The sequence below is a fragment of the Genypterus blacodes genome, unplaced genomic scaffold, assembly GCF_046128005.1.
Source record: "Genypterus blacodes isolate CSIRO-AG114 ecotype Tasmania unplaced genomic scaffold, CSIRO-AGI_Gbla_v1 ptg000011l_1, whole genome shotgun sequence".
Lineage (NCBI taxonomy): Eukaryota > Metazoa > Chordata > Actinopteri > Ophidiiformes > Ophidiidae > Genypterus > Genypterus blacodes.
Genome location: NW_027466825.1, coordinates 647578 through 674684, shown reverse-complemented (window position 1 = coordinate 674684; position 27107 = coordinate 647578). Strand labels below are relative to the sequence as shown.

At 46.8% G+C, this 27107-nt stretch overlaps 3 protein-coding genes across 6 annotated transcripts; 1 reads left to right on the top strand and 2 right to left on the bottom strand.

Annotated features, from left to right (window-relative positions):
- Positions 1-1276: 1276 nt before the first annotated feature.
- ntn5 (netrin 5) lies at positions 1277-7804 on the top strand. The gene is made up of 6 exons (XM_076159487.1): positions 1277-2678; positions 2764-2952; positions 4334-4483; positions 6158-6208; positions 6736-6816; positions 7272-7804. Exons 1-6 carry the CDS (start codon positions 1277-1279, stop codon positions 7802-7804), a joined length of 2406 nt encoding a protein of 801 aa, XP_076015602.1.
- LOC143009291 (breakpoint cluster region protein) lies at positions 6486-18302 on the bottom strand. 4 transcript variants are annotated; one of them, XM_076161376.1, is made up of 26 exons: positions 18144-18302; positions 17673-17785; positions 17485-17589; positions 16403-16615; positions 16191-16298; positions 16062-16110; positions 15922-15974; positions 15692-15829; positions 15434-15555; positions 15151-15307; positions 14931-15044; positions 14764-14839; positions 14444-14566; positions 14208-14285; positions 13979-14076; positions 13650-13751; positions 13406-13572; positions 13033-13172; positions 12806-12940; positions 12613-12718; positions 12375-12516; positions 12125-12269; positions 9788-11365; positions 8802-8969; positions 7265-7867; positions 6486-6617 (listed from the first exon to the last, which is right to left on the bottom strand). In XM_076161376.1, the coding sequence occupies exons 1-22, from the start codon at positions 18193-18195 to the stop codon at positions 12168-12170; spliced, it is 2493 nt and encodes an 830-aa protein (XP_076017491.1). In that variant the 5' UTR covers positions 18196-18302; the 3' UTR covers positions 6486-6617; positions 7265-7867; positions 8802-8969; positions 9788-11365; positions 12125-12167. The 4 variants fall into 4 exon arrangements, with proteins under 4 accessions (XP_076017491.1, XP_076017516.1, XP_076017500.1 ...); XM_076161401.1 differs by having other exon boundaries at positions 9788-9862; XM_076161385.1 differs by having other exon boundaries at positions 9788-9868; positions 11172-12269; positions 18144-18301.
- Positions 18303-23307: 5005 nt separating this feature from the next.
- On the bottom strand, positions 23308-26424 carry ponzr1 (plac8 onzin related protein 1). Its single transcript, XM_076161639.1, has 4 exons — positions 26287-26424; positions 24341-24451; positions 23975-24120; positions 23308-23805 (listed from the first exon to the last, which is right to left on the bottom strand). The coding sequence occupies exons 2-4, from the start codon at positions 24447-24449 to the stop codon at positions 23671-23673; spliced, it is 390 nt and encodes a 129-aa protein (XP_076017754.1). The 5' UTR covers positions 24450-24451; positions 26287-26424; the 3' UTR covers positions 23308-23670.
- Between the last annotated feature and the right edge of the window lie 683 nt (positions 26425-27107).

The window sequence follows — 27107 nt, the reverse complement described above, 5'->3', positions numbered from 1 at the left end:
TTCCCACTTTTTAGGACTTTGCTTTAGGAAGGCTGCGGCCGGGAGGGGGAGTATCATGGCCTCCTCGCAGACCCCTCGGAGCGCCGCCGTCCCTGAGGGAAGCCTCATATTTCGGCGGTTTGCTAATTGAGCGGGATGACTCGGCCACAGAGGCTCTCGGATCCGTCCTCTCCTCGGGGTTTGGTTTATGCAGCCCTGCTGACTTTGCTGTCAGTGTCAAACGCTTGTTAGGACATCATCAATCTCAGCGCAGTTAAGAATATTCCCAGAACAGAATGAAGGGGGCAGGTGATAGATGGTTCGGGAGAGAGAGGGGGAGAGAGAGAGAAAGAGAGAGAGAGAGAGGGAAGAGCAGAGGGAAAGTTGGCAAGGACATTATTGATGACGATCCTCTTCAGAAGGGAGCGACTGAAAAGTGAATTAGCGGGGTGCTTTTGGGCGGTAAAGTAGATGCGTTGTCCATTTCGTCCACGCGCAGAAATGCACTCGGATTTCGGGTATCAAATGTTGACAGAATAATAAATTACGCCTATGACCAGTTGTACGAGACGGTAAGGGATTTGTTCCTAACGCAGACCTACACAAGTCGGTATTTGTCTTGACCACGGAAGTGTCCGGGTAGGGGCTCAAGCCGAACACACATTTCTAACTATAAATCTTCCTTCCTCTCCTCAGCTCTAATCTCCTGCCCTTCTCCTTCCCTCCTTTCCTTCACCCTTCTTCTTTTTTTTCTATTTTTCCCCGTCTTCCTGCTTTATGATGCTTCACGGCCGTCGCTCGCATATATACGCACCAGCCGACGGTAAAGTGATTTGGAAAATCAGGACCGTAAATGTGATGGATGCGGGCCAGCTCTGGGTTGAGCCCCAGCTGTTGGGCATGTTTTTCGTCATTCCCCGACAGACCCGCTGGGTTCCTGCTTCGCTCTTCATCCACACTCGTCTTCCCCCCCCTTTCCAGGCCGAAGTAGTTTTAAGATAAATATGTTCTTAAAGGCTGCCAAGGTCGCGGGCTCCAACCGGTGGCGGCCAGCGGCGCGGCGAAGGGAGATTACATTTTTATGGGATGGAATCTTTACTCTTGTCCTCCCAAAGCGTAGAAGGCTCAGCTGGAGCGAGGCAGTAAGCTGGTATGGTGTGTTTTTAATAAAGGCACAGGTGGTCTAACTTAGATTCCCTCTTTTTGGCTTGAAATACGATCCGTATAAATGTGATTTATCGTCTCACTGCTGTAGTTTACCCTTCACATCATCTTCTCCCTCCACAGGCTGGATGACATGATGTTCCTGCCCTCCTCCCCTCCCCCCTCTACCTCTCTCTTCCCTCTGCTCCTCCTCCTCCTCCTCTTCCGCCTCCCCCTCGCCTCCCCGTCTCCCCTCTCCCACTCCCCCCTGAGCTGGACGTCGCCGCACGACCCCTGCTACCACCTGGACGGCCGCCCGCGCCACTGCCTGTCGGAGTTCATCAACGCCGCCTACGGGGTCCCACTCAGCGCTCGCCACTCTCTCCGAGGGCCCGACTATGACGGCAACATCACCAACTTGACGGACCTCCACAATCCCCACAACCTCACCTGCTGGATGGCTCAGGGCGGGGGAGGCGACGCCGGCGAGTGGGTCCTCACCCTTCCCCTGGGCCGGCGCTTTGAGATCACCTATATAAGTTTGCAGTTCTGCCACCAGGGGGAGCCCTCGGATCCCATTTCCATCTCCATCCTGAAGTCCATGGATTTCGGGCGCACCTGGAGGCCGATGCAGCACTATTCCAGCGACTGCCCGGGAAACTTCGCCCTGCCCTCCCGGACGGTGGCCCAGACCAGACACCAGGAGACGGAGCCCCTCTGCACCGACCCCCGACCCCTGCAGAGGCAGCGGGGCGGCATGGTGCTGGCGTTCTCCACCCTAGACGGACGACCCTCCTCTCCCGACTTCGACTACAGTCCCACCCTCCAGGATTGGGTGACGGCCACAGACATCCGCGTGGTTTTCCATCGTGTGTCCAAAGACGCCAAGGTGGGCAGGATGGACGGAGGAGGTTGGCGTGACGACGCAGGAGCCGATCAGGTGGACAGGACGGACACAGAGAATACACTGGCATTTTTCGAGACAGAAACAAAGAACACAGAGACTCGGGTAAAAAACAAAGGTGCAGCGAGGAGGAAGGGTCTTTATAAAGGGGCGGGTCATGAGGAAGATGGACACAATGTGACCAGCAAGGAACTTGGGGACAACTCCAGTCTGGATATACTGACCTCTTCAAAGAGAGGGGGTAAGGGCAGAGGGCGGGGCCGCAAGAAAGAGAGCAATCAGTGGCTGCCTTGCCCCAACGGAGGCTGTAATTGGACAGTCTCGGGGCAGAGCAGGAATAATAAGGGCCGGGAACTGAGGAAGAGGAGGAACAATAATCATAAGAACAAACAAAGCTCCAGGAACCTGCAGGCGGCCCCGCCCTCTCATTCTGTCGCCAATGTCCGGACCCTTCTCGCCCTGTCTGACCTACAGGTCGGAGGCAGGTGCAAGTGTAACGGACACGCCTCCAGGTGTCGCCGTGACGACGCGGGCCGGGCGGCGTGCGTGTGCGAGCATCACACAGCGGGCCCAGATTGTGACGTGTGTGCGGATTTTTACTTCGACAGGCCGTGGCATCGAGCTACACCCTCGCATCCAAACCCCTGTGTAGGTGGGTACCGCCGGAACACACACACAAACACACACACACACACACCGCACACAAACGCATCACTCTCTCCTCTGTTTCCCCTCAGCGTGCGAGTGTAACGGCCACTCAAACAAGTGTCGCTTCAGCATGGAGGTGTTCCAGCAGTCGGGCCGGCGCAGCGGCGGAGTGTGTCAGAAGTGTCGGCACCACACGGCCGGGCGCCACTGCCAGTACTGCCAGAACGGATACACACGAGACCACAGCAAGGCCGGCAACCACCGCAAGGCCTGCCAACGTCAGTAAATACTGTGTGTGTGTGTGTGTGTGTGTGTGTAATAAGTGATCTCTCGCTCTCTCTCTCTCTCTCTCTCTGTGTTTATGGGGTGGTTATATTGCGAGAGCGGACAGATATTCCTCCACACAAACACACCCCGCTGTGCTGCCACCTGTATCCCCGTCATTACCACCGGCTGGCTGGCTGCCGTGACCTCTGACCTTTGACAGGTCACATGTTCTAAGTGACTGTGGCGTGCCTGAGAGCCTGACCAGGGGCCTAATATATCCTCTGTTAATGGACACGTGCACGGACAAGAAATGAGGAGAAATTAAGTATTGCCAGAAAAATGTCAATTATAGATTCTGGCTTATGTCCTTCAAACTAAAAGCAGAGAATTTCAATTATAAAATATATATATTGGCCATATTTACAAAATAAAAACACAAATCTATGACGTTAGGTTTGTGATATTGTCACTATTGTAATGTTATAGCCACTTAGAGCACTTTCAAAATAAAGGAGAATGCATAGATAGATCAAATAAAGTAAGTGCATAGTTCCTCTGTTATTCAGAACAAACTATTCAGCCAAACCTGCAGCTTTGTCAGAATATGGAAACTACAAAAGAAAACCATCCGAAACCATTTTGAAGTTACCTGATTTTATTGTGAAAGTCTTCCACCCTGTTCCCTGAGCCCATAGTTCAGTTTTACACGTTCTGCCTCCGTCGTCCGTCTCAGCCTTAATTTACCGACGCTGCTATTTCACTGATTTACACCTCAGAGGCCTGTGGGGGCGTAATTACTCATTTTGGTCTGTCGTGTTATTTGGACTTGTAAGGATTTGTTTAAACGTCTGAGCGGAGTGTGAGCAGAGCAGCTGAAGTGCGGCTTCCTCTCTTCTGTCGTCTCGCCGTGTATCTTAAATAAATATGAAGCTCAGCAACCCAAAACAGGATCTCTCCTCTAGTAATCATTATACATCATCAAATAGCAGAATCGCCCCTCCTTCCTCCCCTGCTGTAGTTTGAGTCCGATTATTGGTTTGTCCTCCATTTCATCTCCTTCCTGCCATGTTGTGGTATTATGTCGCTGCCATCAGTGTCTTTGTTAGCCCCACATTGAGGTCACACAGGGTCAAATAGGAAACAGCTCCCCAGGGGTCAGCAGGGATCCACTGCCTTGCTCAAGGGCACCCTTTTGAAGATTTATGTTGCCACGCAGGCTCAACACTGGAATCTGCTGGTGATGGACGGTCTCCTCACTCCAGGATCACCCACCCGGCCTATATGACACCTTTAAACATGTTCTCTAGCTTGTGTTAGTTTACTCCTTACAACCAGAACACCAGAACAAAAGCCTGATATGTGTGTGTGTGTGTGTGTTCTCCTCTCTCCCAGCGTGTCAGTGCCACCCTCTGGGAGCGGTGGGCCGCTGGTGCAACCAGACGACGGGCCAGTGTTTGTGTCGAGACGGGGTGACGGGCCTCAGGTGCAACCGCTGCGCTCCAGGCTACAAACAGGGGAAGTCTCCTCTGAGGCCCTGCATACGTGAGTGCAACGGGAATATGGATCCATCATTTGGGAAAACCACGACGTTACATTAGTGTCGTGACCTCGGAGTGTAACCCTTTATTATAGCTTTGAGGGAAACTGTTTAGAGTTGTGAGAGTCATGACATCTTGGATTTCTCCTTTAGCCTCATCTGCTCCTGACCTAAATGACGTAATCTTCTTATAAAGCACCCTAACCTTTGTTCAAATAAGATTTCAATATCAAACACACAGCTCCCCGTCTCATCACCCCTAGACACGTTTCCATTGGAGCATTATTATGATCTGATCTGGGATCCCCATCAGATCGGGTCATTTTGCTGCTCATATCTCTGTTCGTCGGTCCTGCGCCAAAAACCTCAGCGAGCTGCCGCGAGTGCTAATCCACGTGCACTCCCACGACTAATCACGGGAGTGCCGACAACTACGGAGGCACTGACACCGTGTAAGCCTCAATCAGGTGACGGAGGGAGGCTAGCGGTGGCGGGTTTCACACCTGTTGCGCGGCTCAGAGACCCCCCGCCCCCCCAACGCCACCACAAAGCCCAGACTCATAACTCTCCCAGTGAAAGGAGTGAGTGAAAGAAAACCTTGTTTGTTTTTACTGCCAGATCATCTCCGGCTATGAATAGCTCCCCCCCCTCTGTACGCTCCTCTTGTCCGACAGGCCTAAAGCATGTGGCAGCCAGGCTAAACTTAAAACGCACCACCGAACCTTTCAGCCGCACCTTGAGCCACACAGGAAGTTCAACAGCTCGGCCAAAGCGTCTGAACGTCTCTGCCAGCTGGGCTGCTGCCCTGTAGCTGAGCCTGACCTCTGACCCCTATGAACACAACCAGAAACAAAAGAATCCCTGACTAGACATGAGCGAAAGAATATTTTGTTAGCTGTTTATCAATAACAATAATTCAAATCAGAGGGACTTGAAAAATTACTATAAATTACATTGTGTCATTTTCTTGATTCTGTTCTTTTTTATTTTAAATTCAGGACCAAAACATTTATGAGTTCTTAAGGCTGGTCTGATTCTTAAAATAAGCAAAATAACATTATTAGGAAATTGATTATTGTAAGTTATTAAAACAGAGTACAGTGTCTAAGATAAAGCTTCACTTTGACCCGTACACACACACACACACACACCACCTTCTTGTCTTCTAGGGGGGGTTCAGTCAGCAGGGTGGGTGTAGGGTGTCACTGGCCCAGTTGTGTCAGAATAGACAGGACAGGGACAGCGCAAAGTGTGAGCTTGAGAATATATGGCTGCTCAGACACACACACACACACACACGCAGACATTTACGAGAGTCCTGTGTAATGGACGTAGAGGCAAACAAGTTGTTCATCTTCCACTGTAACATTTATCAGCCTCTGTTTTATGTTGAGACAAAACTACACTAACAGGACCAGACGGCCCGGCCTTACTAAATTACTGAGTGTGTGTGTGTGTGTGTGTGTGGATGTTCAAGTAAGTGCAAGAGTGTTTTTCTACCCCATAAAAGGACCACACACACAGGCTTTTGACACTTGCTTATCTCCTGTATAGGCATACCTTACATTAAACACACACACGGTCTGCAACAACCTGTCAGCCTCTGCAGGTGGACACACAAGCTGCTCTCTCTGTGTGTGTGTGTGTGTCCCTCTCACCTGTTGTGTTTTTGTGTGCAGGAATTCAAGAGGTGGCACCGACCCCAGTGTTCCAGCCTCAGTACAGCATCGGTGAGTGTTTCATCTAAATGAATCTAGATTTTCTTTGAACCTTACATGTAAATACACGTGTGATACCAGAAGTACAGTCAATTTAGTTTGATGAAAATGGAGAGGAGAGGATGACCTGCAGGTGTGTTGTGGTGGAGAGTTTGCAGTAAATAATTTAATGAAACGTCACCAGTCTTTATTCAGCTTATTAGTCGACATGTCGATAATTATGCCGGAAGCCAAGCAACGACATTGCGTTGTCAAGACTCACTGTTGTGTTTTTTGTACAATGACGGTAAAAGCTTAAACCAGAGTGGTCTCAGTGTTGTGGAGGCTCCTGCTCTGTAGCTAACCACTCCCTCCTAGTGGCAGCTTGAGGAATGTCCCACCTGCTGCAGTCGGCCGGGGGTCATCTGTTAGTTACAGGATACTGTGATGACAAATAGAAGCAGCCATATTGTAATTAGGGGCAAAGACATGTGCTGATATGCTCGCTATGAAATAAGAGCCTCTCATTTGATGCACCTCTCTCTCTCTCTCTCTCTCAGCGGAGGAGTGTGTTTCATACTGCCAGCCCTCTGAAGTTAAAGTCAGGATGAATTTGGAGACCTATTGTCTGAAGGACTACGGTTAGTGTCTATTTTTTCATCCATTACCGTGCCAAAAAACTTTTTTAACTGGCATTACTACTGCTACAGCTTAGAGAGCAAGTGAGAGTGAGACCTAGTCAGTGAGACAGAGCAGGTAAGAGAGAGCTATTGAGAGCAACCAAGAGACAGACAGATGTAGTCAATGAGGGCAAGCTAGAGTTGGAGAGAGCTAGACCGAGACCTAGTTGGCAAGAGCTAGACCGAGACCTAGGGAGAGAGCCAAGGAGAGCAAGGAAGCGCTAGACCTAGAGCAGGCAAGAGACAGAGCAAGCAAGAGCGAGGCCAAGGGAGAGAGCAACCTTGAGAGTTTAGCTAGAGAGTTAGAAAACAAGAGATGAAGCGATACCTAGAGAGACAAGTGTGAGATGGAGCATGAAAGCCAAACAGAGTGTAGTAGAGGTTCAGTAGGTGAAGGTGTGTCCTCTACCTCTCAGTGCTGAAGGTGCAGGTGAGGGGGATGGAGCGCTCCGGTCCCTGGTGGCAGTTCTCCATCGCAGTACAAACCGTCTTCCGCACGGGGTCCAACTCCCGCCTCCGCAGGGGCCCTCAATCCCTGTGGGTCCCAGACCGAGACCTGGGGTGCGGCTGCCCCGCCCTCCACGTGGGCCGGACCTTCCTTCTGATCGGCGCAGAGGACGGGGAGCGGGACTGGGGTCCGGAGGAGAGCCGGCTGGTGGCTGACCGCTCCACTCTGGCTCTGCAGTGGCGGGAACACTGGGATCCCAAACTCCGGGGCTTCCGGGGGCAGGACAAGAGGGGCCGCTGTCCTCTGAAATCCACAAACAAACATCACCAGCACGGGGGGCACACTAAGTCCCAGGCAGGGTACATACCTCCTCATCTACTGACTGAGAAAGACACTGAGCCTGACGGGCCAAACACACACTCCTCTCCTCAGCCTGAGCCCAACCCGTCGACGACAACCACGGCAACCACTCTGGTTTGTTCGACCCAGAATCCTTTCTGAGCCCACTGGAAACAAAAACAATCGAGTAGAGTTCGGCTTTGACCCTCAGCCTTTCTGGACGTTCTGCGAGAAAGAGAAGAACAAGGAGGACAAGTTTGCTGCTTCAGTCAAAGTCGACACACAGCCAAGGAACACACACACACACTGATATTCATCTAATGTGAAGAAACGCACCGGTGCTGTAAATGTAAAGTGTTCCTTAGCAACATAATAAGACTATGAATATTTTCTACTAACAAATCTTAAGTTTTGGCGGGGCTCTGACTGAATACATTGTTAGTGATTTGGTCTTACAGAAGATTTTCTATTAAACTTGTTTGAATCCTATTTATGCTTACCTGGTTTGTGTAAATGTAAATAACCTCACAGTCGTATGAGGAGGAGCGGCCGTGTTACATTAAAGGCCTTTTTCTATTTATTCTGCAAATGTCTACAAATATTAAGCAGCACAAAGACTCACTTTTACTATCATTATTAATTATCTTATTCTCAGTACATTTTCATGGATAATGACACCGATTTTTCAATAAACTTATTTTTCCTAAACACTGTAACCAGATTGAAATTTTGCATCAAGTGATCGATATACAATTCTGAACTCACTCAAGCTTATAAACGATCAATTGTTTTATAATCGGTAATCAGTTTTCCACGTGTTTTCACTTCACATACTTTGGAATCCTATTATGTAAACAAACAGACAATCTGATCATTATAACCGATGAATTGGGAATTTTGTGTACCAATATTTGAGTAAAATTCTTCAGTTTTCCAATGCTTCCACTTTGTTCTGCTGCCTCGCTCACATCCTCCTGAGATTTTGAGACCTTTGCGTACAATATTTGGAGAAACCGACACTATCAGTGATCTGCTCCCTCGCTGGACAGCTGACACAGAGACTAAACTAACCTCAGACACATTTTCTAACCGTGCAGGAATCCTGAGACGGACAGGTCGGAGCCCAGATAAGGATCTAAAAAGCGCTGGTCCGTCCTACCGTCCTGACTTTGGTTTCCATTTGGGATGTATGGCGTCATGGCCCTGGGGAGGTGAAGGGGGTACGAGGGCGGACGGCGAGACAGATGGAGCGGCTCCCATTTGTTGAGGAGCGGTGTTGTTTTGGTGTTCTGTGTGTCGGCGATTGGCTGTGGCACCGCACTAGATCCTGTGATAGAAAATAAAAAGAGAAAAATAGACCCGCTGAGTGACAACTTCCCAGTGGGACTGAGCCTACAGGAGGAGACGTGTGGACATTATCTTGTATTTCTGCACCTATGAGGGCCAAATCCAAATCAGTCTGAAGCATATATTCCATTTTATCACTTTTAAAATCAGTATAGTCTCAGATAACAGACTGCTTCAGAGTTCTCCTGCCACCTCGTGGTAGAAAAATGCCCAAATCCATTCTAACCTCTCCAAGTTGTAGCCAACCCCATCCTTTCACCTCCTGTTGTGATCAGTGCTCAAATTCAACTAAGAATGTTACTGTGCAACATTACGATTACAATTAGATTTAGATTAAACTATCAGAAAGAGTGTAAGTGTTTGCTGTAACATGGCCAAAGCAGCGAAGGAACTGTGTTGATGGGATTACCAGATGTAGTACAAGCTCCTGCCAATAGGCTCTGCAGCAGGCGGCCATGTATGCAACAACAACAACATTACAAAGCTGTTTACGGCCTACATGTCTAAATTCCAAAACCCGTTGAGTCGAGCCTGCTTAAGTTCATTACAACAGGCAGGACACAGCCCAGTGGTAGTCAGGGTGAAGGTCAGACATGCAGCCTACACGAGAAGAGGCATGCAAACTAGTGTGTGTGTCACAAAGGCTGTGGGGGTGCAGGGAACAGAGTGTGTGTCAGCACATGCACAATCATGTCGTGGAAGCAAAGTGGGTGTGTGTGTGTGTGTGTGTGTGTGTGTGTGTGTGTGTGTATGTGTGTATGTGTATGTGTGTGTGTGTGTGTGTGCGTGTGTGTGCACCTGCTGTGTTGCTCCAGGAAGCACCTGTCACCGACCGTCTTCTCAGCATAGCCTCTGTCGACAGTGGGTTTGATCCTAAAACTCCCCAAACACACACACTTACACAGACACTAACAGACAACTTAAGCCGTGGTGCGTTCGGGTGCAAAGTGACCACTTTGTCTTCGGCTTTGTTCACATACAACCAAGGATATTTACTGAGCAGAAATGGACGTCATGGCGAGGAGGAAGGACTTCTGTTTGGTGGTAAGGGACTCAGAACTGCGTGTGTGTGTGTGTGTGTGTGGTATTATGTTTACAACCTGAGGGTACATTTTACGAGAGGTGACTCCTCCTGCACTACAGCCAGAGGCAAAGTTCAACAAGACCTCTTGCAAACACACCATCTTCTCCTTTTCCTCTCTCACACACACACTTAAAATTTCACTTTGCTCTCTTCCTAAACACAATCTCACTCAGTCTGCTGTCACAACCAAACGTTCATTCTAAGAGTCCATGTTCAGCACTCTCTCACTGTTTGGACGTGAAACAAACACACACACACACACACACACACACACACACACACACACCGCTTCTGTTAACCTGAGAGGGAGGGTCAATCCCTGTGATCCACAGCCTGCATGCCTTCCATACAGACATGCCGCCGACACAGCAACCCGACTCCCAGCTAGATTAGGACTAATCAAGCATGGCACGGCTACGCCATGACACACACACACACACACACACACACACACACACACACACACGTTAAGGTCTATGTTCTGTAAATTCTATTTTACTTTATAATATCAATGATAATTCATATCTAATTAAACTGATATCCTCAATTTAATTATTAGTATTTTTTGGACTAGAAATAAAATGTTAAATATAAAACAAATTGCTTTTGAGGATTGAGGCTTCATTCATACATATTTATATTCATTTCTGTTATGTAAACATTTTTCCAGTAACCACTAGAAATGTTTTTAAATTAAATGGATGCCAAATGATGGTATTGTCTTTAACATATTTTGCTATCTATCAAATGTTTCAATTTAGGTTTAATTATTTACAAATTTGTATCCAAGAAATATCTTAGGCCTGTAAACATTTGAACTCATCCATTTTTTGGCCATTAAAGTTTAAAAAATAAATTCACATTTATAATTTTAAATTCTAAATTGATTAAACTGATCAATTGATTTCAGAGCATCAGATTACATTTTTTCCCCGTAAAATCTATTTGGTAATGATCTGTTTTAAATGTTGGGTTTGGGTGATGAGGTCACCGTTTTTTAATTTGAGAAACCCTCAAAACAAATTTGTCTTCTTTCCACTTCAGGGTCGCAGTTTGAAATGCTTTGAGGAAATCTCCTTGCGTTTGGTTTCCACTCACATTTGGAGAACATGCGGTGGCTCTGAGGCCGAGTCTGGACCCAGAGCCGTCACAGAGCCTGACTCTCCTACAACCTTTCCCACCACCTCCAGGTGTCCACCGGTCGTCTCGTCCAAATCTTTGCTCGCAAATGTCCGGGACGTCTGCCCCGCTCACAAAAACCAGTCCGTCGTCAGCTCCGCTCCCTTTGTAGTCTGCAATGGGAACCGCATTTTGTCTTTGTAGTCGTCGAGCGGAACCTTATTTTGACAGCCAACGTGTTAGAGGGGACAGGTGATTTATGTCACGCGGGGCGAAGGGGTGATTCCACCGTTTCTCCTGGAAGCGTTGCTCGGGCTTCCACACACAGTCCCAGTATTTTAGAGTTATGGTGCTGGCAGAGCTGGACTCCAGGATTAGCGATCAAAAGGCGGAGGGGGGGAGGGGAGGTCTGGAGGAAACACTAGCCCACCCTGCCCAGGTGGTGCGGTAAGGAGACTCCCATCTGTGTGGCGGATGGGTCGAACACGGGCCCTGTGTGTGTGTGTGTGTGTGTGTGTGTGTGTGTGTGTGTGTGTGTGTGTGTGTGTGTGTGTGTGTGTGTGTGTGTGTGTGTGTGTGACTTTGTACGCTTCATGCTGAACTCTGTCTAGTTGGATCTGAACCATAACCGATTGGATTTCAGGCTCAGGGAGGTGACCCCTGACCTTTTTACAACATCTGCGCCCCTGATTTTTCCCCTCGGCCACATTTCAACCGCACATTAGTCTCTTAGAATAAGAATCTTCCTGTGTCCAGCCACTACATTCAATTTCACCTACAAAATAAAATGATCTCATACGCCCGAATTAAACTGATAAAATAGACTAATAGAGTCTCTAGAAAAGTTACAAACGCCGCCACACTGGCTCATCATGCCATGCATAAATACATTTATTGTCTCCCTATCCTCCTCCCATATAGGTTCTACACACCCCATTGGAGCTCCTGTGGGCCGTGAGGACACTGCTGGTGGTCTCACAAGTGGGTGGTCTCATCTTCAGCATCTGTGTCACGCAGCTGACAGATCTGGGCAGCAGGGAGGTTGTTGCAACATAGGTAGAAAAAGACCGCTTGGACCTAAAAACGGACACAGAAACACACACCTTAAGTTTTGATTCGTCACACACCTATATTTCATTTCTCTAAGCATTTTAACTGCCGGCTATATGAATTCACGCTCACCTGTACCACCACCTCCTGGGAGATGTCCACTGTGGGGCCGCATTGCCCCAGTTTAGCCACCGGAGGGCGCAATAGGCTCGGCCCAAACACTGTCGCCAGGTTAATCAGGGACATCTTGTTGACGCTTTGCCTCTCGGAGACTCTGGGTGCAAATAAGAAATTGACAAAGTGAAATTTATAGTGGCCCTTCAATTACGCCTGGGCTGATTGATTGATTGAGTGTGTGTGTGACTCGGACCGTTGGAGGTGACGCATAAGGAAGAGGAAGGTCTGACGGTTAAGATTAGGGCAGGACTGCAGCAGGGACAGCATGGAGACCAGCCGGGAGTCAAAGTCCTGGATGTCTATAAGGGGGACAGACGATTGATTAAAACAAAAAATAATAATCACATGATCCACCTGTGAAGCCGCTTCACACTCTCTAGACGCACCGAGGCACCTGGCCAGGCTCTGGAACAGCTCTGTGGGTATGAGCGGCTCTGGCAGCTCTCTGAAGTAGAGCTTGAGGATGCCGGACGCCACGTTCACCTCGGCTCTTCGCAACCTGCCGACAGCTTCTCTGAGATCTGAGGCGGGGGAGAGACAGGTGTTAGGCCCCCCGATTCACTTTGTTCCATGCAATTTCAAACCGCTTCTGCACAAAGCGCGTTGCCCTTACTGCTGTTGAACGCGGCCTTGAGGTTGGCGAGGTCGCTGGCTGCCCCCGAAATCCTGTAGATGCCCACCTCGTCCATGCCTCTGCTCTCCACCTCCTCCACGCAGCATCGCACCACATGAGGGACCAGCACTCCCTCCTGTCTGACAGAGGATACACACACTTTTCACGCATGGTTTTATGCCACACTTCTGCTTCTCTTTATCACACACACACACACACACACCCAGCAAAACGATTTCACTTCCTCAACTGACCAATAAAAAAAATGCAGAGAAAGGAAACTCCACTGAGCAACTGTTGGTTTCAGTTTGCAGCTTTTTACGATAAAACGTGGCGTCTCCGTCTCCTGGTGGTTGCCGGGGGGGGGACTTACTGTGCTACGGTCTCTATGGGGACACAGAAGACGGGCTGCTGCTGCTGTGCAGTGGGGCTGGGTGGGTGGAGCGGGTGGGGAGTGTATTTCAGGGACAGGGACACCTCCACCTGGCCCAGCAGGAGCGTCATCCTCCTCCATCGCTTGTGCAGCGCTTGAGGATCTAACTGATGAGACGCATCACAAAATCAATCACTGTCCCATGAATTCCGGTCTAATCCTGAGCCTCGCATCTTCCTCATACCTTCACTGAACCTTTCCCTAGGACCGCGTCGTCCTGCCCCTCAGGTTGGGCCACGCACAGCAACCACAGGGTCCGAGCGCCGTCCACCTGGAAGCACAGCTCCTGTTTGGGGAAGGACAGAGAGGAGGAAGATGGCGTGAAGTCACGTCTGGCCTTAAGCCGTCACATCCTGCTCACCGGTCGGATTCCGTGTGGATTTTTAAGTCGGCGATCATGTTTAAAGCGGCGGCGATGTCTGGCCTCTCTAATCCTGTGAGAGATGAAGCGCGGCCCCGGTGTCTAGACACGGACCTGTGGATCGGTTTGTCAGGAGAGAGCTGGAGTCTAACCTGATACCAGTGTGGGTTCAAGCTCTGGACCGACGTGTGCGTCTGAGCCTGTTGGTCGTAAAACTCAAAGCCGTCCACTTCTGCACAAACATACACACCTGAGAGAGAGAAGAGAGGAGAGAGAGAGAGAGAGAGAGGAGAGAGGAGAGAGGGCGAGTTTGATTTATCTTGTTTTGGCACTGAGAAGTTGTTTCCTGTGATCGGAGGACCTGTTGTGTGTTGGACGTACACGCTGGTTGTTGCAGCCCGCGGGCTGAGTGGATCGCTACAGTCAGCGTTCCGCACAAAGACTTCTCGCCATCCTCCCCTGGCAAGAGAGAGAGAGAGAGACAGATGTGATCACGCCGAACACGACGGAAATCCAAGTAAAGACATGAAGCAGGTCAGAGGTGACAGAGCCGTTTTATATGAAGGATGCAAATCTGTGGTGAGGTGAAAGTGTGAGGGGGAAGTGCTGCTGTCTACCAGAGCCGGCGGGGGCAGGGGCGGCGGCAGCGGTGGTGATGTGCAGCGGCGGCTGCTGGGTCATCCTCAGCTTGACACACGCACTAGTGAGGGTGAGCAGATCTGGAGGAACCGTTTCTATGTCTGACAAACAACACACGGCACACACAAGCACCAATCAGCTGACGGGACCTGCAGCTCCATCGGTCCCTTCAGCTCCCATTCAGAGACGGAAGAAGCTTTGCACTCATTTCTCTCCCTGCATGTTTACTCAGACTAAACGCCTCTCAGAAAGCTGAAACACTTCATTCTGCATGGAAGCCAGACAGCTGTGGACTTACTGTCTGTGCTGAGGCGGTGCACGGCCTCTCGCCACTCGTCCAGTTCACACAGGGAGGACAGGAAGAGAGAGCGACTCTGACACCACACACACACAAACAATCAGTTAGTGGTCGTTTGTAGTCTGAACAATATGCAGAAGTGTGTGTGTGTGTGAGCATGTATGTACTTTGCCACTGGGGCTGTGCAGCTCCAGTCTGTGGACAGGCGAGTGTGTGAGCAGCAGCAGCTCCATCTGCTCCAGTTTCTTTCTGGTACGAGCTGCCAAGATCCTGGATCCTCTCTTCACACACACACACACAAATCATTTTACTCAGTGCGTTACATACTGAATGGACTCACTCAGTTCTTTGTGTATGTCTTTCACACACACACACACACACACACACCGTTTGTTCCCGTAGCTGATGTTGGAGGAGGTATAACTTGGATCTCATGCTGTGTATGCGGAGGTGTGTGTCCGCCGCTTGTTCATGGTCGGTGCCCCACCGCAGCTTGAGACCGGCCAGAGGCAGATACCAGCAGAACCTGTACTGGTCCTGCTTACTGGGAAGACACACACAGACACACACACTTATGAGCATCAGTCATTCTGGTTCTGAGTCTCCCCACAAGGGGATAGAAACCACATTACCCATAACCCCCCTGTGCTCTCTGCTTCCCCCGCCTCACCCTTTAGCTGCAGCCTTGACCCTGGTGCACAGCAGGAGGTCTGTGTAGAGGAAGAGGTGACGCAGGTGACGCTCGCCCTCAAATACCTCCACCACAAAGCCATCACGCATCAACCGACGCCTCTGAAACGAGAGGTCACACTGTGAGCTACTGTCTTATGCACGCTTAAGAATGTTTGTGTGTGAGAGAGAGAGAGAGAGAGAGAGAGAGAGAGAGAGAGAGAGAGAGAGAGAGAGAGAGAGAGAGAGAGAGCCTCACCACGTCGTGACTGAGCGTGACTCCTCGCTTGCACTGAGAACTCTCGTTGATCCCTGCGAGGAAGCCGCGGGACAACCGTAGAACTTCTGTAAGGGCGGCGTGGTCGCTGTGCTCCTCTGGCGTGGAGGTCAGGAGGTCCTACAGGAACACGGACACGACATCATCAAGTTCTGATCACTTCAACATGGAGGATTCCTTTAAAATGAAGAAACAGATGAGGATCTCCTTACACGCAGCACTAATGTGGTCCTGGTTACTCTTTCCAAAGGTTTGTACAGCAGACCTGCAGAGACAAAGACAGGAATCAAACACGCGCCACAACAACACAATCAATCATGGAAAACTCACAACGTCACGTCACGTCACACACCTTCAAAGGTGTATTTGGTTTTGTCTGATCCATTGTTGGACATCATGCTCTGAAAAAGCAAAAATGACACCAAGAATGTGATCATAGCATCCTGGTGTGTGTGTGTGTGTGTGTGTGTGTGTGTGTCACCTCAGCCAGTGTTCGGAAGCGAGGGTCCGAGTGTGTGCACCTGCGAACAACTTCCACAGCTTCTTCGTAGTTTGAAATGAAACCGCCGTACACTCCGATCTGACTCACCTACAGAAGACGGATGATGAACATGAGAACTACATAATGTAAGGATGATGAAGAGATGAACCAGTGTCATTAAATGGTGGATTGACAGATGAACGGACTCTGACCATTTTCAGATACAGATCCCCCACCAGCAGCTCAAACCCAGAGTGCCTGGTCTCTCCCTCGGGCTCGGCCGGACCCAGACGCTCCTTCAGGCCCGAGTAGAACCGTCGGTGCACCTCTCTGAGCTCGGGCACCTGGTAGAACACCGTGTGGACCTGCTGACAGGAGAGGACGGGCTGAGACGTCCCCGCTGACGCCCGCAGAGCCTTCATGGGCTGGAGGAGGAAACGGGGGGAAATGTAAAGTGCTGGAGCAAACGTGTGTGGAGCTCCTAGAGCCAGAAACACCAACACAGAGAGGAAGAGTGATATCAAAGACAAAGCTCCTGACTCATTTCTCACAGCCACAGTGAAATTCAGTCACAGCGAGCATCAACGCCACAAGGTGAGAAGTAGAACCACGAAATGAAACAGGAAATGAACGGTGGACGTGTCGCCAAGCTCGCTCGTTAATGCGCCCGAGCGTTTATGACGCTGGCAGAGAGGAAATTAGGTTCTGTTGGGGAACAGAGGGATGGAGAGTTTGTGGTTAAACGAGGAACAAGATGCCACACATGAACACACACACACACACTGGATGCTCTTGGGACACTGCTGTGTACTGTGGTGACAACAGCAAAGGGGGAAGTGTGGAATTTACGGTGGCAATTATTGTTTTGTGGGCACAGTATTTCAGTCTCTTCATGTTGTCATTTCTATTCCATTATTACAACATCACATAACTCCTCTACACTTTTAGTTTTTAATCTGAAGCATGTTAATCATCAAAGACAATACAGGGATCATTCATCACAATTAGTACTTTTACCTTTGATACCCAGTACATGTTACAGACAATGTAACAAATAAAGGACTTCAGCAGTTCCTCTCCACTGTCAGAGTGTTTTCACACACTGCATCACACGTTTCAGCTCATCTGCCACCTCTGCCTTCCAGTGTATGAACACCAGCTACACTACAGACACCAAGACTGTTGGTTCTCGTGTGTGTGTGTGTGTGTGTGTGTGTGTGTGTGTGTGTGTGTGTGTGTGTGTGTGTGTGTGTGTGTGTGTGTGTGTGTGTGTGTGTGTGTGTGTGTGTGTTACCGTCAGCAGGGTCTCCAGCTCTCTCAGGTAGACCTCTTCGCTCTGCAGGATTCCTCTCAGCATCACAAGCCTCCTCTCCAACATGTCCTCTGGGCTGCGGAGCGTCTGAAGCACAAACAAATGGGAATATACGGGAAGCGGCGAAAGAGAGACGCCGCCGATCTACGAAAAAGGAGGAGAGAACTCACAGGGGTGTCTGGGATGTCCATGTTCTCCGTTTGGATGGGGGAGAAGAGGCCAGACGCTGACTCCTCCTGGAACACATCCTCCTCCAGGACGTCAGACTCAAGTTCCACCTCAACTGACACGCACAGACATTACAGCGTACAGCGAGATGGAATAAGAGAAGAGACTGTGTGTGCCGACTGGATGATCCCATTAATCTGATCATTCTAATTCTGGTAACTGATTGATCATTTATCTGCATTTGTGCATTTGTCAGGTCAAAATGCCAGACATTTCCTTTCTCTGAGTGTATCATTATAATTTGAGTAATTCTGGATTTTAACGCATTTACAACCGATCAATAAATACTGAAAATAATAATGTGTTGCAGCCTTAGAAGTGTACACCTTTGTTCCCTAATGATAAAGCATCTGGCTCCTACTCTTAAAAACATTTTAATCAAATGAAACACACACAAACACAGAGTTCCTTACCTGCTAAATGCTGCGACTCCAGATACTCCACAGCCTCCTGGTAGACGTCCATCGCTCGCAGACCTTCTCCCTCCGCGATGCAGGCTGAGCAGTGGACCCGCTTGCCTGTGAGAAGACTCAGCTGGCCTGTGAAAACTTCCTGTTTCAGTGTGTGATGCTCAAAAATGGAAAACACCACTTCCTGTCTGTGTGCAACCCCAGCAAAACCCCAAACAAACCAGACAAGTGCAGCAAGATGGATGTCAATAGAAACAGTTTGTATTCAACAGACGACTTCTTTATGAAACTTTTTTATTGAAACCACATTCTCGTTGTACTTGTCTGACGGGGAATTACTCTATAGTCTATAAGCCGGAAATGCATATCTGGTAATACATTTAGTGGTATTAAACATGTAACAATAGCTGAGCAATAGAAGGTTTGAAGGTCAATTGTCGAGGTAAAAATGTGTATCATACTAAACAAATGGCACCTTGAAAATAAAAGAGCATCAACCTGTAGAAAATACATAACTCACTTTGCCTTTTTCTTTTGTTTTTATTCTTCATGGCAGATAAAATAAGATCAAATACAATTGAGCAGGAGCAGGGTGACTAATGAAGAAAAAAATATTTTACTAGCTGCTCTATTTAGGAAACAAATTAAGTTCCTGCAAATAAACAGTTTTTATATAACAGATTTACAGAAAAATGATGTTAGTGGTGATGGCAGTATTTCATTTTACAGAAATGTTCCTAGTTGTTCGGGTGTACCTTATACATATAACCAGTAGGATTATATTTTGTGTGACACTGCCCTCTACTGACCAGTATCAGAACAGCATTTTTGCCTGACTCCTGTTTCTACCGATTTGCATCCATTTTACTGCTATTAAAGCTCAACGTTTGTGCAATTTTATACTTCTTGCTCACTTGGTGAATCTGATGGCAATACACTTCTGATGTTCCGATTTTTAACTGAATTAACTTTAAGAGCAAATGTCTGGCGGGGCAAAACACAAGCTCCGGCTGGATTTGTGGTTTCTGTGAACGCCTTCAGGTTCACCAGTTTGCACATCTGCCTGCAGGAGCTGTCAAGTGATGACGCCACTAGCAACGCCTTTTATGCCTTTAAGAAGGCCCATTAAGACAAACTACAGACGTCATAGAGAAACCATTAACGGTATACGACAACCACAGGAAATCCTGCCATGGTATAGCTCACCTTCTACAGACTTACAGCTGCAGATGGACTCTCACTGTCTGCAGTGAAAAATCAAATACCATTAATATACCACAGATCTTGATAATATCGTCCTTTTATGTCCAATTTATTTTTCCTTCACACTTCCTTTACATCAGCGTTTTGTATCACAACTGCATGAAAGCGCTGCTGCAAAATCCTCTCTACATGTCTTTCCACATGCTGAGTAATCCTCCGCAAGGCCACTAAAACCGAATATAAGTGTAAAGTCTATGGAGTGCTCCTTCAAAATGTTTGCTGTGTGTGTGTGCGCGTGTATAAAGCAGGACCGGCTCTAGTCATTTCGGTGCACTAGGCGAGATTAGGATTTGGCGCCCCCTGCCGGCTTAATTGAGGCAATATTTGCAAAACAAAAACATAGAAGAGTCCATTTACTAATATTTCGTAAAAGTGGCGGTGAGAGCAACTTATCCCATCATCCCCGCTTGATGATGTAAAATTTAAAACAAATAACAGCGTTCATTTGTAGTTCTAAACATATTACGGTGTTTGTTACTCACTTGTTGTCTCTCCTACGACGTTATTCCTCTCTCCTACAGCGTCCATTACAATTACATGCAAATGTTTGTCACAAGATTATGTTTTCTGCCTTTCGCACCTGAAAGACCTTTTTGAGTATTGAATTATTACAATGTGCGCATAGTTATCTGCGTGTGTTGGCCGTGCGTGTCCATCAGTGAGTCAGGACACCCATCCCCCTCTCTCATGAGCTCAGCACAGGTGAAGCTCAGGGCCTTAATTAGTGAGTAACAGGGGCGCAAAGCCTATTTCTCATCTTTCTTTGTTACCTAAAGACAGAAAATGAGAGGAAGCCCACTGACCAAACATTATTATTATTTTTTTTTTTTAATGATTTGAGTTGTTCCTTCGAGGGTGTCCCTGCTATAAAGGCCTTGCACACACCTTATATTTTCACTTTTGGAGGAAGGTAGTAGCAAAACAGATGTTATGCAAAGTAAAGAAAACAACAACAAAGAACAAAATACATTTAATGTCCTGTCAAACCTTTTTGTCGGTCATTTATGACTGACTGGTTAAGACCAGTGAAATACACTACTCACAAAAAGTGGGGGATATTCAGCGTTCGGGTGAAATTTCAGGATGAACCTAAAATGCACTATAACCTTTACAGGTGAACTAAATGTGACCTTCTCTAAACTTTTCAATGCACATGTCCAACTGTTCAATGTTTCAGTACTTTTTGCACATTCATCATCCTGTTCCACAGGGCACTGTTCACAATGAAGCGGTCATCAGTGTGGGATGTGGCCAAAGGACGTCCACTTCTATGCCTTTCTGTGACTCTTCCAGTCTCCCTGTCTCTCCGTTGCCACCTGCTGATGACACTCTGTGACACTCTAAGCTCAGTGGGCACTTCCGTCTGAGAACATCCTGTTTGAAGCCTCCGAATGACAAGGTACCGTTGATCAGTTGTTAGGTGTGGTCTTGGTCTCATGATGTCAAAATGTGACCAGCATGATGAGGAGGACTGTTTAAATACCAATTCTGATTGAACCAGGACATTTATTGGTCAATTCATGGGTCAAACACCTGTTGTGAATTTAATCGTAAAGCTCCTTGTTAGAGAACAGCAAGTTGTGCAAAAAGTACTGAAACATTGAACAGTTGGACATGTGCATTCAAAAGTTTAGAGAAGGTCACATTTAGTTCACCTGTAAAGGTTATAGTGCATTTAAGTTTCTCCTGAAATTTCACCCGAAAGCCGAATATCCCTAACGAGTAGTGTATCTCCCACAGCACGTGAAGGCCGCATTATTTTTTTGCGATCTGCTGCCTGGCCAGTAGGGAGAGCCTCCTTACTTCTTTGGTCAGTGGTACTGTTAAGACTCACTACAAATTCATAAGAAAATCAATACGTTATCGGTAACCAGTTTCTAAATCTGTGTCTTAATTAATATCCAGTTGTATTCATTCAAACTACTCCTGCAAAGATGATCAACTACAGCTTTACAATTCAGGAGTTGTAAGAGAAATCTTCTGAGAAACTTTCTCTTGAACAGAAACTCCTCTGTGTTTCCTCTCTCCTTTGAGTCATCCATCGCACGCCCCCGCCTTCCTCACATTTTTCCCAGGAAACACAACCGAAACTCCCTTACAGATGAATGAGAAATCCCAAGTTTACTCAAGTCCAAGGCCACTTTTGGACCATGTGTAGAGATAAGAACTCCCTAAGAATGTGGTGCAGATAGAATGTGGGTGGAAGACAATAAACGAAGAGATGTACAGTCATCTTTGACAGACAACAGCAAGGTACAGACAGTTCTCCCTACATGAATTGGACAATAAAAGGGATCGCCAATAAATAAACCGTCACCCAGCTGGGCTAATGTGGACCTTGGCTTGGTTTTGGTGCTTGCTAAAGTTGGGGCCCAGGTGTAAATTAGCCAGTACTGCTCCATGGATTGCTTTGTTTCTTCCACGCATCATAATACTGAGTACAAACTGCGTGCTATAATTGTTAAATATTAACCATTTTGTGGGGTGTGTGTGGGAGTGTACGCTTGTCTGTGCTTTTACATCTGTTGGTGTGTGTGTTCCTGAAACAAAAGGGAGTTCTATTAAATAACTTTTCATTATTTTGTATTAGATTTATTCAGGTTTTTGGTTTTTATGTAACTTTGTGTTGTATTAAATGAAAAACCTGCTCCTCCTGTCTATGTTGTCTGCAAAAAGGAAGTCTTTGAAGTCTTGTGGTTCTGTTGTAACAAAGCAGAAGTCCTGTAGCCTCAGCAAAACTCACTCGGGGAAGTGTGTGGGAGGAAACTTGTCACACACCCAGCCACCCACCCCGCCCCACACACACACACACACACTAGCGTTGTGCTGTTGACAGACACACAGATTGAGCTGAAACTACAGTCCGACCAAAGTCACTTTCAGGGTCGTTGCAGGGAAGATTATGTATAATTGAATATTCAAATTGATTTTGCGGGACGGATGTGGCAGTGTGATATGTTTTCGCGGCGCGGATTGACTTTAAGCAGCAAATCTGTGTTTGTCAATTTGATGATATGGATTCCTGGTTCCTGGGAAAGGGTTGCAACATTAAATATGCAGGAGATTGCAATTTATGGTTTGATTGTCTGAACTCAGAACAGTTGTAACATTCTGAGCATACTGCACACTGCATTCCATTGGCTTGTACCTGTTCTTGCTCATTGACAATACATTTGAATCTAATCTAATCTTATCTGATTACAAGAGAACATTTTAGTTTGGTTGTATAGTTTCAATTACAGCCAAGCCTATGAAGTGCTTTGATCACCATGGCAGCACAATGATTGACACGCTTCACTAACCATGAAATGTTACTGTGCAATTAAATACTTTTGCAGTTTCATAGTGAACCCCTGACCTCTTTAGAGTTCTGTTTACTGTCCCACTTTCTTTTGGAAACACTGAAATGATCATGGTGCTCTGAAGCCCATTAAAACAGAGTAAGCTTCTGATTCACAATTATATGAGCCTATATGCCATTGTAACAGGGTTATTGTCTCATCATTTTGTCATACAGCTCAGTTTTGATCTCATCTAATGTTCATAGAATTCTCTAACCTCTGCATATTTAAGCATAGCCGGAAATCCTGCTCCACATGAAGAGGCTGCAGAAAGACCGTTAATGTTGTATTTTTCCTGCTGTAAAAGTTAAACTCAATGATTACTCAATACTCAGGAAGCATTACCACACACTCTCCCAATTCCCATCAAGAGTAGAGGAAGTGAGAGGTCACAAGTCCATGCAAACCCACAAAATGTGGTGTGTCCATGATTTTCTGGCGTCTGCTGCCCGGTCAAAAGTATAAGATTAAGTCAAACTACACGGGGTTAAGAAGGCAGGAGAGTATACAGTAAACACTTCCAATGTTTACCTTTCCACCTGACAGAAAAGGAAAGACTGAACTTGTTAGCTGAGACATTTTATTGACTTGATTGTATAAAATAAGAAAGTAGCATTATATACTAACCAAACATCTTAACTCTACACATTATGCCTTGAAAAGTACAATTAAGGCAAAACAGTCACAAAAAGTCAACACGTGAACCGTGTTCAAGCTGCTAAGTGCTAAGCTGCATCAATGTACGTTGTTGCAGGCGGAATACCTTTGAATCGAAAATCTGCATTCAAAACTGGCCAATACAACTCAACTGTGCTTGTATATTTTTACTCATGAAGGGAAATAAGCTGAACTGGCCGAACGTGTCTTCCTATCTGCGTACGTGCTGCGTACGTGCTCGGGCTCAGAGTCGGCCCAGGCCCTAGGCCCTAGGCGCTGAGGACCTGCGTGGTGACCACCGTGCTACCTGGAAGCCCTTTACGGATCTTCATCTCGCGGTTCATCTGGCACCAGCTGCACACGAAGCACCACATGGTCATGCAGCAGTCGTCGCAGCACGAACCCTGCAGGAGGGAGAGAAGTGGACAGGAGCTGCTGAAACTGATCAGCCATACAATTACAACCTGCCTATCAACAGTATTCACACAAACTCTCTCAGGTGATATTGTTACTGAATGCATTGTTATGGCATGTGGCCGTGTATTTGAGACTAAAACCCTCCGTCCTCCTTACAGGGATGCCGTGGCGCTCTCTGATGTTGGAGCGGAGAATGCAGGACACCAAGCAGCAGAAGTCCAGGAGCGGCATGGCGCAGCACCAGCCGTAGTCGGCGGCCGTCTGACACTGCATGCAGGGGAAACACCACAGACCACAGCAGCCTGGAGGGAAACGACACCATTTCAATTCATATTTATCAACATATTCACCTCCATGACGCATCTGTGAGAGCCGTGGAGGTGAACCATAAAGCATAATGTGGGCACTATGCATTATCTTTATTATTACCAGTTTTTTTATTACCAGTTTTTAATCAAGGTTCTCTGGAAAATGAAACCAGTGCTGGAGACGGATTGGTAGGATAATTGCAATAGTACTTACAGCTGCCCATGTCTGAGCAACAGTCACAGAGGTCAGTGCTCCAGCGTCCAGGGCCCATGGTGGTGGTGGTCACTGAGGTGAAAAGGGTTGGTTGATGTTGGACAGCCATGTCTGGAGAATGAGACAACGCGTGAGGAAGAGGGAAGATGGAGTTTGAGTGGAGAGGTTTGATAAAAACCTGTTGTCTGTTGCTCAGCCTTGATGTGGACTGAAATTGATTTGGTGTGTGTGAGATCAGCAAATACAATAAAGAGATAGTTCACAGGTGATTCATGTGCAGGGATTCAGCCATTGGCTCCTTCAGATGTATTAACGCTCTTTCTTTTTTATTCTTTTTGATCTTTGTGTGTTCAGGTTCAGGTTTATCCATTTCTTTCTCCATTTGTTCCAGAAAATGTCCGTCTAATAAATGATGTAATATGGATCCTAACTTATGTTTGATCTATCTATTCAAAAATCGTCTTAACTCTTCACCCAATCAGTGTCTGGAGCCAATGATGCATTTCTCAACTGCTGTTATGAAGGAATGACATCAGCCTATAAAAACGGCGTCTATGAGATCATCATACTAGCAACGCCGACGTGGTCAGAGTCTCCACAGCTACGTTGTCTTGGCCATTCCCACGTCTCTTTGCTGGCTGTGGTTGGTTGGTTGGCTGCTGCTGTCGCTCTGTTTCTAACCAGATGCGCATTATAATGCCAGATGCTTTCTGGCATTATTCACAAACATCCAGCAAAATAAAAAGTGTGGTCTGCTGGACAATGGGGCCTCTCCTCAATCTGTTTTATTTGTTCATTTTGGAGCATTTGTCGTTGCCGGCGGATCCCAGAGGGCGTGAATGGTTGCGGCCTCCCTTCTGCTTGCACCTGTTCTTGGCCCTGAACGCTTGGATGGTTTTATTTTTGCTTTTAGTGGAAGTGAAAATGTATGTGGTGGCGTACGAAGGTGAAGTAGCATCCTGGTCCTCCATTCTACGCCTCTGAGGTTGCAGTGGACCGCCATTTGCAACCTTTAGCCTCCAGAAGACGTTGGTATGGTTTCTTTATATGTTGTATAATAAATCCAAGGAACTGGATCCATGTAAGGAATGGAAAGCTGCAAATTTTTATTTATTGCAATATTTTTCTTTCTTTTTCCAATCATGACCAAATTACGCTCCAACACCAGCTGTTACCATTTGGTTAATTATCCTATCTTAATACACAAGCAGCAATGTACTTTTGTTAGAGCCAATCCTGGATATAAATGTTTAAAGTGTTTAAATTTCCAATATTTGTGCTAGCTTAAGTCTTGGAGTTTAAGTTTGAATCACCCCTCCCTTAGCTCACTGCTAACTTGTCCTGGCTAACTTTTGTCAAATAAAACATTTCAGCAAATTTTGAGAATGGGATAATTTAATTTAATGTTCTTATCCCACCTCACTGGGGCGCTTTTAATATCTCATATCTTAAATTCTATCTCACTGAGTTAAGCAACATATTTGTAAATTATCTTAAAACAGATAAATAAACAGATAAATAAACGCTTTTAAAATGTTTTAACTAATCACTCTTGGGAAAAACACAATGAAACTATTCACTTTTCAATTCATTCAATTAGAAACTCAATATTCGATTGATGACTTAGTGTATTACAGATGCAAAGGGACACTAACGGCAAAAAGAAAAGAAAAAAGAAGAAAAAAAAAGAAAAGAACATTACGAAAACCGTTTCAACTTTTTCTCTATTACAGGAAGTTGGTGACATTGTACTACAGTAACCATTAACAACACTTATATATATTAGTGGTGGTAAACGACCAAAAGTAAATTGGTGAGGATATAAAGTGTGTTGAAGTTGACGCATTTTAGTCGTTTTTAACCACTGAAAATAAAATAATTAACACAAAATATAAATGAAAATCCACCATGGTGATGTTACTACAGAGTATAGTTTGTTTTCTTACCTTCTCCTTCTCTCTTTTGTAAACTCGGTGGGAAGATGAAGTAAAGAAGTCCTGACGAGCTCGTCTGTGTGTGTGTGAGAGAAGAGGAAGTAGGTTACCTGTGGCCAAATACATTAACTTTCTATTTCATCGGAAGGACAGCCCTCTCATGCACGCACACACGCACACGCGCACACACACACGCAAACGCACACGCGCGCACGCACGCACACGCGCACGCACACACGCACAGAGAGCGTTGGCAAGCAGAAGAGAGATCACAGTTTGAAATGATTGCATTTGACGTTTCTCCAACAGGTGGCGCTCGTTCGCTATAAATGATGCGGCGTTCACAGGCAGTCGGATTTTTTTCCACTACACGTGTAGATTGCTTTCATATCGTTATCAATAGCCAGAAATAACCCGAAAAGTTCAGGAATACTTAGACATACCGTTTATGTAACCCCATTGTTACTCTAACACGATATGCAAATTAACATAGACACGTTGAAGATACGGATTCGGTTTTCTTTCCCTCTTCTCTCTTTCCTCTTCCTCCTTTTTGGGGACAGATAAAATAAGATAAGACACGACTGAAATGTTCTGTTACACCTCCTCCTCATAACTCCTTGTGATGGCTTCTAGTTTCCGTTTCTTTCTCAACTTTTATCAACACTTTTTGGCCCTCAGCTGTGTCCTGATTTCATGCAGGTGGTCATACCCTCTAGTCTAGTGTGGCTGTTTTTGTATGTAAAATAAAGAAATTAGCAATCGGGAATTAAATTGTCGTTGAGATTACAATAATTTGTTTACATTTGTCGCCTGGAATTGGTCTGTCGGAC

What these genes read in the sequence shown, in the direction of transcription:
- LOC143009291 (XM_076161376.1), bottom strand. Translation starts at nt 18,195, where the DNA reads ATGGACGTCTACCAGGAGGCTGTGGAGTATCTGGAGTCGCAGCATTTA. An exon ending in CGGGCTGCAACAACCAGCGT is followed by an intron (nt 14,077 to 14,207) that starts GTACGTCCAACA and finishes TCTCTCTCTCAG; the next exon opens with GTGTGTATGTTTGTGCAGAA. An exon ending in CCCATAGAGACCGTAGCACA is followed by an intron (nt 13,173 to 13,405) that starts GTAAGTCCCCCC and finishes ATCCTCTGTCAG; the next exon opens with ACAGGAGGGAGTGCTGGTCC.
- ponzr1 (XM_076161639.1), bottom strand. Translation starts at nt 24,449, where the DNA reads ATGGCTGTCCAACATCAACCAACCCTTTTCACCTCAGTGACCACCACC. An exon ending in TTGCTCAGACATGGGCAGCT is followed by an intron (nt 24,121 to 24,340) that starts GTAAGTACTATT and finishes GTTTCCCTCCAG; the next exon opens with GCTGCTGTGGTCTGTGGTGT. An exon ending in GAGAGCGCCACGGCATCCCT is followed by an intron (nt 23,806 to 23,974) that starts GTAAGGAGGACG and finishes TCCCTCCTGCAG; the next exon opens with GGTTCGTGCTGCGACGACTG.
- ntn5 (XM_076159487.1), top strand. Translation starts at nt 1,277, where the DNA reads ATGATGTTCCTGCCCTCCTCCCCTCCCCCCTCTACCTCTCTCTTCCCT. An exon ending in TCCTCTGAGGCCCTGCATAC is followed by an intron (nt 4,484 to 6,157) that starts GTGAGTGCAACG and finishes TTTTGTGTGCAG; the next exon opens with GAATTCAAGAGGTGGCACCG. An exon ending in CTATTGTCTGAAGGACTACG is followed by an intron (nt 6,817 to 7,271) that starts GTTAGTGTCTAT and finishes TCTACCTCTCAG; the next exon opens with TGCTGAAGGTGCAGGTGAGG.